General features: G+C 44.7%; 1 protein-coding gene across 1 annotated transcript in view; it reads right to left on the minus strand.

Annotated features, from left to right (window-relative positions):
- LOC311194588 (uncharacterized protein) overlaps positions 1-13,786 on the minus strand; it is a gene marked incomplete at both ends in the record, with an annotated part of 195,044 nt that extends 181,258 nt beyond the window's left edge. Inside the window, one exon of the mRNA XM_084267733.1 lies at positions 13,692-13,786. Within this exon, the coding sequence (XP_084123859.1) occupies positions 13,692-13,786 (95 nt within the window). The remainder of the gene's footprint in view (positions 1-13,691) is intronic.
- Between the last annotated feature and the right edge of the window lie 2,434 nt (positions 13,787-16,220).

Below are 16,220 nucleotides of genomic sequence, written 5' to 3' on the forward strand. Positions count from 1 at the left end.
TAACTGTGTAAAGGGCCAGAGTCAGGAGGACGGAGCCAGGCTCTTCTCAGGGATGGCAACGATATGACAAGGGGCAGCGGGTGCAAGCTGGAGCACAGAAAGTTCCATATGAATGCAAGGAGGAATTTTGTCACCGTGAGGGTGATGGAGTGCTGGGACAGGCTGCCCAGAGACCCTGTAAAGTCTCCTTCTTTGAAGACATTCAAACCCACCTGGATGTGTTCCTGTATTATTTAGTCTGGGTGATCCTGATCTGACAGGGGGGTTGGACTAGCTGAGCTTTTGAGGTCCCTTCCAACTCCTAATGTTCTGTGATTATCACAAAAATACAGTACACTAGTAAACACCTGACAAACCACACCCAATGAATTCAGAGTGGCAAATGGTCCAGAGATGTTAATGACACCCAGATTTCATTCACATATTGGTTGCACAAGTCACAAACACATTCCTGATGGCAATTTTTATATGAATGACCCAGCTAGCCAGGCATGATTGTACTTTGTTCCCAGAAAGCGAGAGCTTAAGCAGTGAACAATGAGATTTGACTGACAACTGCAGCAACCCTTTCAGAGGGGGCACTGCCAGATGAAGGATGCTGCCTCACAAGCTGAGGAGCAGTGATCAAGGTAAGGGAGTCACACCAAGACCACTGGAAGCCTCCCAACACTTCAACGATCAATAATCCCTATTTCAGGTAACATGCCAGGGTGGGAATCAAAGACTTGACAAGTATCAGCACAGACTTGCAAAGTTCCAGCTACTGAACAGCCACCATCTCTACATACACAACAAAAACTCAGCCTTCAAGAACAGCATGTAAACTGAACACAATACACAATGAAATTCAGGCTCTGCACAGGTCAATGGAAGCTTTACCATCAAGTCAAAGGCACATAAGATTTATCTGAAATATTGGCGTAGGAAATGTATGTTCTGGGAGAGTCCCCTTTGCTATCAGTCCCCTCAGAGAAACACATGATATTCTGAAGAGGAGGTATCCTTGTTCTTTACTGATGATCCTAGTCCTAGTTACAAAAGTAGCAGGCAGGGTTTCAGGAGGCATGGAGGGGTCAAGAAAAAGGTCACACACTGATGGTTTTGCAGATTATTCTGCCAGTCCCATCCCAATTGCACTGCCCTGGTGTAAATTAGGAAATGCTCCATGCAAAAAAAAATAACTGCATAGAACTTGCAAGGTCTCACTAACTAAAGCCACAAAGTACAGGGGGGTGTCTCAAGACATGTGCCTACCATACAAAAAAAATAAGTTAATTCAGCAATTTAGAGTAGCTTACAGATTGCTAACATGATGATTAACTCACCAGTCCCCCAAGACAGTCTGCTCTAACCAGGGAGGCTTCCCAGACTTAAGCCTCCCTGTCTAAACCAAGAACCTTGCATACTCGCTCTGGGAACTAACCTTTACTACCTGTCATACTGGCTGGGACACAGGTCCTTCCCCAGACCTCTGTCCAAAACCCCTCTACATGACTCTAGCCAGAAGAGGAACATGCAAACACGCTCACTTTCCCCATAAATTGGCAGAGGTAAGAATGTAGGCCTAGAAACCAGGAGGGGACTTCGCATTAATAAGATAACTAACATTGGTTACACTGGATACCCTTAACATCTCTCACAGCATTTTTTTATCTCAGAGGCCCAAGTGCTTGACAGCTCCCTGTTACACCTGAACACCACACAGGGTGGCCTTCCTAATAAAGCCAAGTATCTTTCAGCTGCAGGTCTTCAGGTACTTCACAAGCATCATTAAATTCTCCTGTTCCACACAGGCTTAATATGACAAGCAGGATCATTTCTACTGCTGAGCTAGGTACCAGGGCCAGACTCTGCCTGCCTAGAACCAATCCTCTCCACCACATTCCTGGTATTGTGCTGACAGCTCAGCATTCCAGAAGCCATGCAAAGCACACCCAGAAGGGAAAATCCAGCTGGGTCTCCCAAAGGTTCTCCAACTGAGGCAATACTTGAGACATCCACCGCAGGGTCCAGAGGACCTTCACCCAAAGACACTCCAGGAGAGACACGGATCACATTTAAAACTAAACATGCCATCACTGAGAATTTCAAGGAGCCTGTGTAAATGAATTTAGAAAAAGTCAGTCCACAACTGTACACTCTGGTTGCCTTCTCAACATGGGGAAAAAGAATAAAGCATAATTTTGTACTCAAAAACCCTTATCTTGGCAGAAGTTCATTTCATAAACCAGAAGGGTTCTCTCCACCAGGCTTTAGGGGATCTGCTCATCTCCATTCTAAACCCCATTTCCAGTAGACATCCCTCACACATCACTCCATCTACATCCATTTCCTATGTTGCTCTGTATTTCCCATCACTTGTGTCTGCCCTGGCTGCAGCTGCCAACACTGCCAATGCAGTGAAGCACAGACAGTAGCAGCAGTTTCAGATTGCCTTGAGCTCCTCCAGAAACCAGCCTTCCTCCACATTCCCACATCCTCTCCACTACTTCACCATCCTTCCCCCAGCTACCCTTCCCTCTCAGATTACCTCACCCTTTCACACATTTAGCTTAACTTCAGAGCAATTGTTCTTAGTGCAGAGTGTTTCACATCCAAAGGAGGTCTTTGTATGCCCAAAAATCTTGCCTGCTTTTTTTTTTCCATTACGTCAGTTGGTCTAATAAAACCCTTGCCTTACTTAGCAACCATGCCTCACTTAGCAGGCTTTTTAAAATGACTCTCCCTCTAGTGAATAGAACATCATGTACTGATAATTCATGCATATCTCCTTTTATTAGAATTGCCTAAAAACTTCCCAGATAAAGGTACATTCGTATGCAGCACTCTTCCACAAATAAAAAGGGAGAAGCTCACGATTGTTGTAATGACATCCTGAGCCCATCCTATAAATCCTGACTCACATGGTACTGCCATGGTTCCAGGAATAGAGGCACTGACTGCTATGATATAGTTAATAGGAACAAACGGTGCCAACAGCAGAGAGTCGTGTGTTTATTAAGGTTTATTCTAAGTAAGCCATTCCTCCTCAATGCCCCAGGATAATTTAAAGGCTGGTATCAAAACCTCTGCTAAGTTATAATTAAATTGCAGTGATTGCATAACATGTAATCCTCTGATGGTGACATTAGGAAGTAAAACACGCCCTCTTCAGCTCCCCACACACAGTCCATGCACCAATTTTAAGCCACCTGACTCACTGCTCTGATACCTTACTTATCAACTTAAGAACAGTTTCTGAAACAAAACTGTAATCATTGAAAATACAGCTTTGTATTGCAGCTTCCTATTAATTAGAGGCCCCCTAAGACTGACCTGAAGCCCCAAGGAAATGTAATGGTGGATTTAGAGGAGAGCTCCATTTTTGCTCCCATGCCCTTTGCATTCAGAGAATATTTCTTAATGAGAGCTTAAGTGTTAAAACAAGCAAAACTCAAATGCATCTGAGATTCTGTGGTTTGATCGATACACCAGCCCCTTAAAACCTTTTTATATGGATGCTCCCTGCTAGCCAAGCCTAACACGAAGGCTATTATTAGCTTGTCAGTCTGACTTGGGCAAGCCAGAAAGCTCTTTTAATATTTGCATTAGGAGACTGCCCTTTAAACAAAGGCACCCTACACACTCACATCTCAAGACTTAAGATTCTAACGAACAGATAATTAGACCAATGTGAAGAGAGAGCAGCCTTGACTAATCACATGGCTGTGATGCCCGTGAACCACTGTGGAACAGGAAAAGCTCAGAGAAAATTAAAAGTATCCCTAGAAGGGATGCCATTCATTCCTGTGTTTATAATTTAAAAGGGAACATGTATCCTCACAGAGAAAGCAGCACCCACAGAGGTGTATTTGTCTAAGTACAGAAATGGCAAAATCCCTGAGGCCAAGAAAGTTTTTGGGGCACCATCTTGCTGCATGCTCACCCCTATTCTTATTCCACTCACTAAACATTTGCTGCCCATACCAGGACACAACCACCAAGTTCAATGGACTCTTGTCTCACCCACTCAGCATTTCAGTGTTTGGGCATCCTTGGATGCATCCTTGAAGTCCTCCATGAGTGCCTGGCAGTCGCAGACATCCATCCCAAGTTGCACTTCTACATCTTTCACCTCAAGCCTCATGACTACCCAGATCACCCTAACTGAGCTCCTTTGAGCAAGCAGGGATTGCAGCCTTCCCGACTCACTGCAGAGAACTGATGATACAAATAGCATGTCCACCATCTCCCAATTGAGGTTCTCTGCAGTCTTATCCTTGCTCATGATCCTCCAAGCCCAAGAAGGATATCAGTGCAGTACCTCTTACACACACTCATGCAAGCATAGTTTTATATAGCAATAGGTGGGCTCTTACAGTGAAGCATGCAAGCTTTTCATGTAACAAAGGAAAAGAAGTAGGGGTCATCTGCTCACAGGAGTGCAGTACCAGGAACATCCCCTTCTGGAAGTGAAGCTCAATGAGGATATTGCTGTTGGGATCAAGTCTTTGGGAGCAGTGGTACAAACTTTGCGCACACACTCCTGGCATGTGAGGTCCAAAAGGGGCAAACAGAGGTGAGGAGATGAAAAGACCACTGTAACTCTTGTGTATTCAGTTAACAGCTCCACTGTTTCAAAAAATGCATCATATCTCAGTGACAGGGGTATTTTCTTATTCTGCCTATCATGAACTTAACTCCTGGCTCTGGCAATTAATGTACATCTCATTCTACCAATCCACTTTTTTCCAGCTCAAATCAAGGAGCTAAGGGTAGGTAGACTTTAGACAGCAAACACACATCAAAAAGATATCCCTAAAGGTTTCTTTCAGCAGTGCAAACTTTAAATCAAAACATTAATGAACACCAGGCAAAGAATGATTTGGCTGTCTGATTTTAGGTCTTTCCACAGAGACTAAGTGAATGACACCACCTCCTACACTAAGCCAGAAGGCTGTTAACATCTTCCTGAAAATGAGATGTTGTAGCCTGCGTGCCTTGGCTGAAGAATTTGCAGACTGAACACTATTGATCTTCCCATGAAACAGTCAATAGTTGAAACCTGTCATAAGCAGCAACTTGACAGAATTCTGTATCTTTCTCAATACTAATTGCTCAATGCTCCTTCCTTTTACTCTATTAAAATTTTAGAACAGCATAGTCTCTATGCTTCTCCAGCTTTCATTTGAAGAGATCAAGCAAGAACTTTCCTTCAGCAAACCAAGAGTATCATCAAGGCTAAAGTCTCCACTGCTGCAATGGCACCTCATGGCTTTGCTCCTGAGATACACTGATGTTGATCAGAACAGTTGTACATTGCTACAATGGCTTTGACTGGAAACTTCTCAGGTTAAAAAGTGGTCTGAAACCCCCCACATCTCCAACCAGCCAAGCAAAATATCCCCAGCCTCTTAGAAAGGACAGCTCCAGGAAGGCAGGTTGGCACCATGCAGACACAGGCTGCAAGGTGAAGAACAGATTAGCAGTATGACATTGTATGCAAACAGGATATTGATTAAAAGATTGCTATATATATCATCTCAGCTGGGGAGGAGAATAAAAGGAAGTTTCACCTGAGCACAGAAAAAAGTAAGATTAGGCCACATAAAGGTCCAATGACCAAAATATACCTGTATATTTGTTTCTATATAAATAAAAATTGTCCATATAGATATTGCTTAATAGCAGCAATAATTCCCAAAGGCAGAATGACAGAAAAGGCTTTTCTTCCTTTTTAAACTACCAAGCTCCCCTTTCTGCCCTTAATCTATTTTAAGGCTCATTTCCCCACATTTCCCAGATAAAATTAATCAGCACTACCAGAGACAATTAGGACATCCTCCTCCCTTGACCACTAATCAATCCCTGCTCCATACTGATCTAGTATCAATATCTGAGATGGTTATACGCCCTCTGGGATATGGATTGTAAACACCAAGCTCATTTAGATTGGGTCTCATTATCACTGCTGTTCTCTGGATCTGTGGATGAAGGTCCAGCTCTGAAGACTCTCCTAACCCCACAGGTTACTAATGCACTGCTGTGTCTCACTCGCATCCTCTCCCTGATTAGATGGAGCAGTTAAATAACATGAGAGTTCTTCCAGCCTTTGTGCACTGCATCTAGATTAAGAACAAATCAATATGAGATGATTAATTACATATTCAGCTATTATAACAACAATAAGATTTTTAGTTCTTACTGCTATCAAAGTGCAGCGTCTGGCGTTTAGCTCCTATTTACCTATCCTCCTCCCTCTCCCAAGACAGGATAATCTATATTGGTTAACAAGAATAGCTTAAGATAAACATGCACATCCAGATCACTTAACTATGATTTGCCAAGTCACCTTTTTTGCATCTTAAACCAAGGAGAGTGTTTTTTTTTTTTTAAATAGCATCACAGTCTCAGTCCCCAGCAACATCCAGTTTCAGTTTCTTCTGGCTGATCTCTGCAGGCATTAAGTGGCTGCTGCAGGATCAGGTAAGGCACTGAGTGAAGGACAGACCCACGGGACAGCAAGTGGAGCATCACCACTTCAGAACACATCTCTGACAGCCTCCAGATTCCTACCTTCCTTTGTGTTCAGGCAAGTGTGTATGTTTCTATTATCTGCTGGATCTAAAATAATCAAAGGGCTACTTTGGAATGAGTCTTACTGCACACAAAGAAAATTCACTACCAAAATGATAGTACAATAATCACCTGATATTAGCATCTGCTTAAACCCATTACAAACTTTGTCAATGCCTTCTGTGCACCTCCACAGATTTCTACACAGGGGCTATTTTTAAACAAATGACTTAACAGCGACCAGGAGAATGTCAGTATCACGGCCAGCTCCCAGGCCTGCTAAGCCTCACGCAGCACCCACAACCCCTGCAGATGGCTTTACAGACAACTTAAGGACCTTTTTTCCCCAAAGATCAAACTAACATCATTAGAAAACGATATGGGAAGTCACATACAAAGATTAATAGCTCATGCATACTCATTGTTAAGACAAAACAAACAACTGTTAGAATTCAGACAGAACAGTGTTAGAAGTGTGTAACTAAAATGAAAACATCCAGTAGTAGCAGTCCATTCATCTAGAATCAGATGAAATTCCACAGTACCTATGCTTACCTCAATTATTTCACTGCAGATGAACAATAAAAGTCACCCCAGTAAGTCTGGCAGATACACACACCTGAGCTGCTTTTGGCAAGGCAGCACAGGAAGACATGGTGCTAAAAGATTTAAATAAAAATCACCAAGAAGTGTCATAAGGGGAAAAAGCTCCGTTTGGTTTACATGGCTTGATGGTGAAGCTAGTTAGAAGGCAATGAAATCCTCTGCTTCAGTTTGGTGACCAGCATCTAGGCATTGGACACCACTTCTCTGCTGGATGACAAAGTTTAACATTTAACAGTTTAGAGCCAAAAGCTTGTTGCTTGAAGCTTACTTTTGAAAAAACATGTAATATGCACAAGAAGTACATACCAGTGTTTTAAGTGTTAATATATTCCAAGACTTTTCAATTCAGAAATTTAAGAAATTTCCTCCCCTACAAATCCTTGATACCACTGATGCAAGGGTCCATTTGTTTGTTTTCTTTTAAAGTCAAGAAACTTCAGTAGAGCTAAATATTTTATGAATTCTAGCCACAAAGACACCACAGCAACTAACCAGCATGCAATAGCAGATTAGTGTTCAACAAGGGAGGGAAAAGAACTTTACCAAACATCTGTATCTTTCAAATTAGAAACTTCTGTCAAGGTTCTGAGCAGCACCAGGAATCTGTAGGTTATTTTACAGATACAAAGAGATGGACAGACCTTGCCCCATGAACAATACAAGTGATAAAGTCACATAGCTGTATTTTTCACTACTGATGATGCATCTGTCAGCTGCAAACAGAAAGATAACCACGGAAGAGTACTTTAAGAGTTGGGGTGTATGGAAACTCATTTCCTATACAGGAATATTCTCACCTGAAAAAACTAGGCACAAAATACACAGCTGCTTCATAATTTGGGATTTTGTATTGTTATAAAACAATACAAAGCAGCTTAAAAAGCCTCCTCCTCAAGCACAGCCTGAGATATTATGATATATTCTCAATATTGAATTAATTTGTGTACATAAAAACACAGTCTGTGCATGGTATTCTCTAGCAAGCAACAGTCTGCAGTAAGTTCTAGTGACTTACAAAGGGAAAGCAGTATGGTGTTTCTACTAAAGAACAAAAAAGAGCAATCAGCACTCTGACTTAGCATTCTTTTCATGCACATGAGATCAGGTATTCATCCACAGGCCAAAGGCACCAAGAGAAACTCAGCTAAGGTTCAGCTCTGTTTGTACACACATTGTGCCTGAAAGCATCTCTCTTCTTATGCAGAAGGCAAGAGTCTCAAGTTTACCCACAGAACAATTAATGACTAGTTTTTAACCAAGACCAGCATGGAATCCAAAGTAGAAAAACTGAGGCTACATATGTTCAGTATGTAATTTTAAAATGCTTTGATTCAGCAGTAATGAAAGGAAATTTCTCTCTCCTCAGAAATAAATTAAAAGCAATAGATTTTAGAGAGAACATAAGCAATAACAGGCTTGAATTTCAGAAGGAGGAAATCTATTAACTGTGTTCAAAGAGAGAAGGTATTTAATTGGTGAATAACACGAGTCTGCAATATGGTCTGGTAACTCTGAGAGCCAAAGCGTCGCTACCATCAAAGGAGGTTCCGCTGACAAGTCATCCAAAGACCAGGTTTCACATTACCCAATCATCTTACCTCTCCTCACTAGGAGGTTTCATAAAGTTTATTAAAAATATTCCATGTTCTCTATCATATCTAGATCACAGCATGCCTGGAGCTATGATAACTAGGCAGCGCTGCATATAAGCAATGTAGAAGAAAGGAGAAGTCAAAGCAAAATGCAGTTTTCCTAGAAATCAAAAATACTGCAAGCACACGGCCCTTGCACTTAATAAACGTATGTATAACCACCTAAACTACATCAACATTTCAGCATAATTAAGCCTATGGAAGCATCAGCAAGTTCTCCCCTCTTAGGCTGTGTTTCTGTAGGGTAACTTAAGAACCCAAGTCCCATTAGAAGTGAACAGGGACTTGTCTACCTTAAACTTGCAGATTTGAGACTAACACACACAATATATGTAAGAAAATATATGAGTATTTATATTGTGATATGGGTGGCAAGTTTCTAAACCTCTCATAGGTATGTTTTGTGATGCTGCTGATATGAAAACAGATATTTATAAAACTGGAAAGTGTTTTGCAGTCAATCATGAGATTGAGTTCATCTCTGATAAATACAGCGGCTTCAGGCTATCACATTTTACAGCCACGTGTTCTCATAGTCTTACAGTTAGTTCAGAGCTTAGGCAGAAGTCTTGATCTCATTTTTCACCTGAGGAACAGGAAAGCACATCGTAAATCAGGACAAGAACTATAGCATGCTGACATTCATTAAGCCTCCCACCAATGAATATACTGCAGGAGAAAAGACGACCCTCACCATTTGTTAAAAGACTAAATTAAAAATTAATTTTCCTCTAGAAACTGAGAGGCTTTAAGTGCAAGCTCTTAAAAAACATTATTCTGTGTTATAATGCTGACCAGGATGAGCTCTACCTGGTGGCAAGATACTGTAGTGCACAGGCTAGGATGACTTTTCATTCAGCACGATGTTCACATTCACAGCAATGAAAAACATCTCAGTCTTCAATATTTTTCTTGCCTAGCAACAAAACCTGGATATTAAAGGATTGGGACAAAAGGATGAGACTGCCATAGCATTTATGCCAAAGCATTTAAACCAGGCTCACTGAGGAAAGAAAAAAACACATTATCCAAGCCTTGGAGGCTGGAGGTGGCTACCATGCAAGAACATTGAGGGCTTACCTCAACCTCACAGATTCTAGGCAGGCAGGACTGCAAAGTAAGTACATGAGGTTTCAGCTGAAAATTCAGGTGAAAATCAGTAGCCTAAATTAGAATTTGGCAGTGACTCAGAGTTGCCAGCATCACTTCAAGCAAGGTTTAAAGAGTTGATAAGAAAGCCTTCCTCCTACTAAATCTGAGATACAAAATTAAACATACTGCAGCAGCACGAGGTCCTTGTTTGCCACTAGAAAACCTGCAATACTTTTTAACTATCAAATCTGTGAAGACATGATATCCCTTTTGAAGGAGTAGAAGGAGAGTCTACTACATTACTCATTTCAGGTCCAAACTCTAAACCTACTTCCAGCCCTTATTTAACCCTAGGAATACAAACTTCCCTCACACCTGCAAATTGGCATCACTGGAGGTGACAACATGATTATACAACCTACTTGTCACATTATTTGGACAGTATTATACAGAATGCAGGCTCCAATTTTAAGCTATAGCACTATATACTTTATAGCTTTTTTGAGTATTATTTTGATTTCTGCACCATATCCCAACATACTCAAAGTGACACACAGTTTGCCCCAGAGTAGCAATCAAAACTCAGATGTATCTCTTCATATGGAAATGCTTTGTACACCAGCAGTTTGTTTTGAAGTACATTCCTGTCCACAAAAAAATGGACACCTTTTAATTACACCCTAAAAAAAATTGTATTACATCAAAATATCACCCAGAGCCACACCTGTTTGCAGTGAGACACAGCACAACAGTCCTGGATGGCTGTAGCTCAATCACTGGTACAGTTAAAGGACCAGGTTTGGTGGAGAGCTGCAAATTCAGACACTATCCAAGTGGGGGACAGTGCTTTCGGAATAGGAGTTACCTGGAGGAGCATGAGTAAGCCTACAGTGCCCTGCAGAACTGGAGAAAGCTGGAAAACTGTTACTCAGACAGGAATCTGGCTCTAAACCCAGGTGTTACTTGGAATGTGACCAAATTCACTTGCTCATGTGAAAACATGCAGCTGCATGTTTGAGTAGTCAAAAAACCTGAAAAGATTAGCTTTAACAGAAGACCACAGCTGGATCCTCCAAAACCAAATCAGACCCTTTAGATGTCACCCCAGACCTGCACAGCCAGGCAATGGGCTTAATGGTGACAGGGACAAAGTTTCTTGCTGTTTTTCCGAAGCAGCCCTCACGCATCACTTGGGAAGAGAAGAATCCATTCTTGAGTCACATCTCAGCCCTTAAATGAAAGCAATGTTTATTGCACAAAGGGGATCCCTAGCACATACCTTAACTGCTCCCACCTTCTCTGTCCTGTGTAACTCTGAGCAAGCACATGTACTTCTAAAGTGTGTGTTGGAATATTCCTCTAGGAAAGGATTTACCTCATCTGACAGCGGCTCAAGCCTTCTACTCTCAGTTCCTATTCCCACACTGTCCCACAGCTACCCCCAGCTTTCTGTGAAGCACCATCTAGAAGACCAGATTATCATACATGCATCATTATATTTCCCCAATTTTGAAACTGAGCTCACTGCAAAATGAGCTGCTATAAATATGGGGTTTACAACAAGAGATGGTTAATTCCTCATTTCAAGGCCTCTGTGCTTCTCAATGAAAACTGCATATTTGTTCTCTGGTCCTTCCAGCGTTCACTAAAGTTCTAATACTAGATCATCAAAGACTAATTGTCTGGAAACATAGTTGATGGAAATCACTAGCCATCTTATAAGCTGTTCTACATTAAATCTCCTCAGGGGTGCTTGGAACCAGCATACCAACATCCACACAGATCCCTTGCATTTGTAGCTAGAAGCAAATACTCAAGTTAGCAGCAGAAAAAAAACAATCACAAAGAATATCCTGTACAGCCTCAGCCATGTGAGATCTCAATTACAGCAACAGCAAATGATAAAGCAAGCAATTGGCATGGTATGTTCCAAGGGATAGGTTTGTTCCGCTCCTCCCATTAACTGCAGATAACCAAGGTCACAATAACAAAGAGAATTAACTAAAAGAGGCAATTAACAGAAAGCATCCTTCAGGACATTTCATTGTTTCTTGGTGCAAGTCAGCAGGCTTAGCCCCAAGGAGTTACAACTTGTATTTCTGTTGACACCAAAAGCAAAGTCCCTAAATAGCATCAAGTAAGCTTGGAGCAATACCTACACTTGCCCTCACTCGAGAAAAGCAGCTAAGAGTCACACTAACTGCAGGAATACACCTCTTGGGAAAAGCACCCCACAGGCAACAGGGTTTGGGAGCTGGGGGGTGTTTATTGCCAGTGGCAAACAGTCTGTATCACTGCTCCCGAAGACTCGATCCCAAAAGCAATATCCTCATCGAGCTTCACTTCCAGCAGGGAATGCTCCCGGTACTCTTTCAGTGGCACTATCTTTGGAAAGGTGAAAGCAAACAAAAAACGTTTGGAGGCAATTCACAGTTCCTGCTACCTCTGGCTTCAAAAGTGCAGAATCACAGTTATTACAGGTGTGTCAGACACACACAGATTAATGCAGGCCACTGCTGCTCTTCCTCAGGGCAGAGGAATTGCTTATAAAGCAAGAAGCATGCCTGAAAAACACAGGGCACTTAAGAAAAAAAGCTTTTCCAGAAAAGGAACTTCTCTAAGTGTCATGATGGATGCTTGGTGATGTAGTGGAATGGAGTAATATAAACCACCTTAAAAGCACTGCTGGTAAATACGTATTTACATCATCTTGCACAGAAAGCCAGGGAGCAACAGGGATCTCCGGTTTGTGGCAGAACTAAATTGAAGCCAAATTAAGTACAAAAGGGGTGGGATGAAATTGATTAAGTCGAAAATTAGGAAGAGCAAAGAGGATGGAAATTGGGGTATGCACAAGGCTGGGGGCAGGTTGCCGGGGGGGACAGGGATAGGATGACAACGGGACAGACATTCCTTACAAACCTAAGAGGAGCTTCGCAGAGAAAGAGGTGCCCAGCGCTAAGCACGGAACAGCTGCCAGAAATGTTGTTTTCTATTTCGATGAGGGAAAACTTTGCCCGTAACGTTCCGCGCAGGCTGCCAGCCATCCTACCCAAGGACCTGCCCAGAAAGGTACCGCTGGACAACAGCCTTACACTGCGGTCACAACAAAGGACATTTGTTGCTCTGGCCACGCACGGCACCTCACAGAAACTTCCTCCTGCCCGAGCACCGGCACGGACACACGTGGAGCCGGCTCCTTTGTGTCTGCGAGCGAGCCGTGCCCGCAGCCGCGGCCGGGGGGTCCCCATCGCCCTCACCTCCGCCCGCCCGCGGCCCTCCCGGCGGGGCTGCCGCGTTAGCACTCGGGTTCCCCCGCTACCGGTCTCGGCCAGGTGAAGCTCAGCGTAAGCCCTCGGACAGCGCGGACTAGTAGTGCGGCTGCACAAGGCTGAGCGCTGCCACACGCTCGCTTCTTAAAGGGGAAGGGAGGAACGGAGCCGGTGGTAGCGCTGCCCTCCCCGCCGAAGCTCGCTTCCCACCTCGAACCGAAGTCCCGCCAGCAGTCCCGCCCGCCGCCCGGGGCTCACGAATAACCCCGCAGAGCACAAACCCACGCTCGGGGGGACGGGGGGAACCCGTCCGAGCGAAAGGCGCTCCCAGCCAAACTTTCTTCGCCGCCGAGTTCAACGGCGACGAACGCCGAGAGAAGCGAGGCGAGGAGCCGGAGGAGCGCAGCACCCTGCCCCGCCAGAAACAAAGGCGGCCCCCCCGGACCCAGCCCCGGTCCTTCCACCGCCCCCTCGGTGCCGCGATCTCCGGTCCCGGTCCCGCCGCCCTACTCACATGCCCCGCCGCAGCTGCGCCGCGCCACTCGCCCGGGCGGCCAGCGCCCAGCACAGGCTGAGGTACAGGCACGCCGGACCCGCTCCCGCGGCCATCGCCCAGCCGAGGGACGGGAGGCGGAGGGCAGCCGGAGCTCGGCGGCAGCACCCACCGCAGCAGCCAGAGCCGCCGTCAGCCCTCCAAATGATTTAAAGCGGCGGCGAGGCGCGCCACTGGCTGGGCGGCCCCGGCCCGCCCCCCGCCCGCCCCCGGCCCGCCCCGGCCGCTCCCCGCGCTGCTCGGGGCGCAGGGCCCCGGTGCTCGCTGCCGGGGGGCTGCCCGCCCGGGACCGGTCACCACCGGGGCTCCGCCCGCGTACTCACCGCCTCTCCTGCGGCGCTCCTCGGTTCTGCTCCTTTGCAGAGACTTGCCTCCTGGCCCGAATTCTCCTTGAGTACAGCGCAGAGAGGCGGGGATGAGGAGGGATTTGTTTTCACTGAATAATAGATGAGGTTGCGCGCAGCCTCGTGTTTATGAGGGTTACCAGCTCCCGGAGGTGAGCTGACCGCTCCCTGCTCCCTCTCCCCTCCGCTCCAGGATGCCAAGCTGTGAGAGGCGTATCTTGGCTTCTCTTCTTCCTTCTGGTCCTCCTTTGTTCTGTGTGTGACATCCATTGCAATCACATCTGAGCACTTCAAAGAGGCAGCCGTGAAAATAGATGCATTCAGCATCGGGAGGGAGGGACACCACCGCTATGCCAAGCTAGCGACAGCCAGAATGTAAAGCTGGGAACCAAGGAGTGGTTTCTTAGTTCCCGGAGTCATGCACTACCCTCTAGACCATTCTCTCCTCTTCATGATCTCTCCAGACTTTTACTGCTGTCAGAAAGCAACTCTTCCCCTGCTACTGGGGCGAGAAGGCAGAGCAACTGACCTGGAAAGGGAACTGTGCACAGTAGCAAATGGAAAATGCTACTATGCTAATGCATTTCATGATCTAATGCAGGACCCCAGGTCCATTACACGATGATTTTCCCATCTTCAGGAACCTGTGACTAACCACCACTGGGCTGTGAATGAGCAGATGGGCCCTGTGCCAGGCAATGCTGAAGACAACTGCGATTGCCTTCCACTCCAGTGGAACAGGCTTGGTCTTAATTGCTCCATATTAGCTCCTGCACTAATTTGTGACAGGAAAAACTGCGTGGGTACACCAACATCCTCATGCTTAGGTCCAGTTTTACAGACCATTAATTTGTCTCCCTTTCAGCCCTGCAACAAGACACACCGGCTTCTCCTTTACACAGAGTTTATGATCACAGCTTTCTGTATGGCTTTTATTTTTCAAAAACTTTGCTAGAGTTGATAAATATTTACCAATCATAGCAAGAAAGCTTGTTTTACATGGTCTGTTCTTTGAAGCTTGCATTGACACGATCCCCTTGACATTATATCAGCTGGTTTCTTTTTTATGGTAAAAAAAAACGTATAGCCCTTATTTGACCTTAGAGCAGATTAACCATACCCTGAAATTTCCATCTTACAGCTAAGCCTTTCCTGCATCTGGAGTAGTTTTAGCTCCACAGGACCTTGTGTTGAGCTAGTCTCATCAACTCCTGCAGAGCACATAGTTTTCTAATAATTTTTCTTAAGTTCCTGAAAAATCTTTCTTCATAAAATGATTGACCTCTATTATGTCAATGCCAAGTGTTAATTTTGGCCTGAGAGATCATCCCAACCCGGATTATTTTCAGTATCACAACAAAATAGAAAAGGATCTTATTGCTCAGCTGTTTTATCCAGGAGAGGTAAACCAGTATTTCAAAAACATTTACATTTTTTCCATCCTAAGGAACTGTTGTGGTTCAGCCAATGAATGTGGCTGAGGGCCACATGCTCACTCACTCCCAGAGGAGAAAGAAAAAGTAGACTAAAAACAGCCAATTGCACTCACACCCAATGATAACAGAGAGTACCTACCATTACAGAGAGCTGCAGAACACAAGGACTGACCCAACACTCCAGCCACACTCAGACTATCCTAGAGGAACCAGGAGCACCCCCTTCCCAACCAGCCCCTTTTATGGGGGGTGATGTCAGGTGGGTTGTGAACAGCCCAGACTAACTCAGTTCACCTGGGCTAACTCAGCTCACCTGGGTTAACTCAGCTCACCTGGGCTAATTCAGCTCAGCTCAGCTAGATTGACTGCTTGGGGAGGTTGACTCTGGCCTGGCCAGAACCAGGACAGGAACTCAACCAGTAACTGTTGAACATGAGTTTTCAAGCCTGTCATCGTTACAAAATTATGCACAACATGGATTGCAGGCAGTTATTAAGAATAACAGAGCAGCAATGTGTAAACTGGGAGGTACTGATGTGCAGAGCATGTCATTCAGTGAAGGCCACGTGAGCCATTTGCCTGGGGACCACCCAGCAAACCACAGCTGCAGCTGAGCTCTGAGGATGGAGCAGTGTAAAATCCCCTTGCAATCTGCTTTAGCAACTGTGGCACTGATGTTCTGAACTGGAATGTAAACCTGGTCTGTGCCA

The sequence above is a fragment of the Gallinula chloropus genome (assembly GCF_964237585.1).
Source record: "Gallinula chloropus genome assembly, chromosome: 8".
NCBI lineage: Eukaryota > Metazoa > Chordata > Aves > Gruiformes > Rallidae > Gallinula > Gallinula chloropus.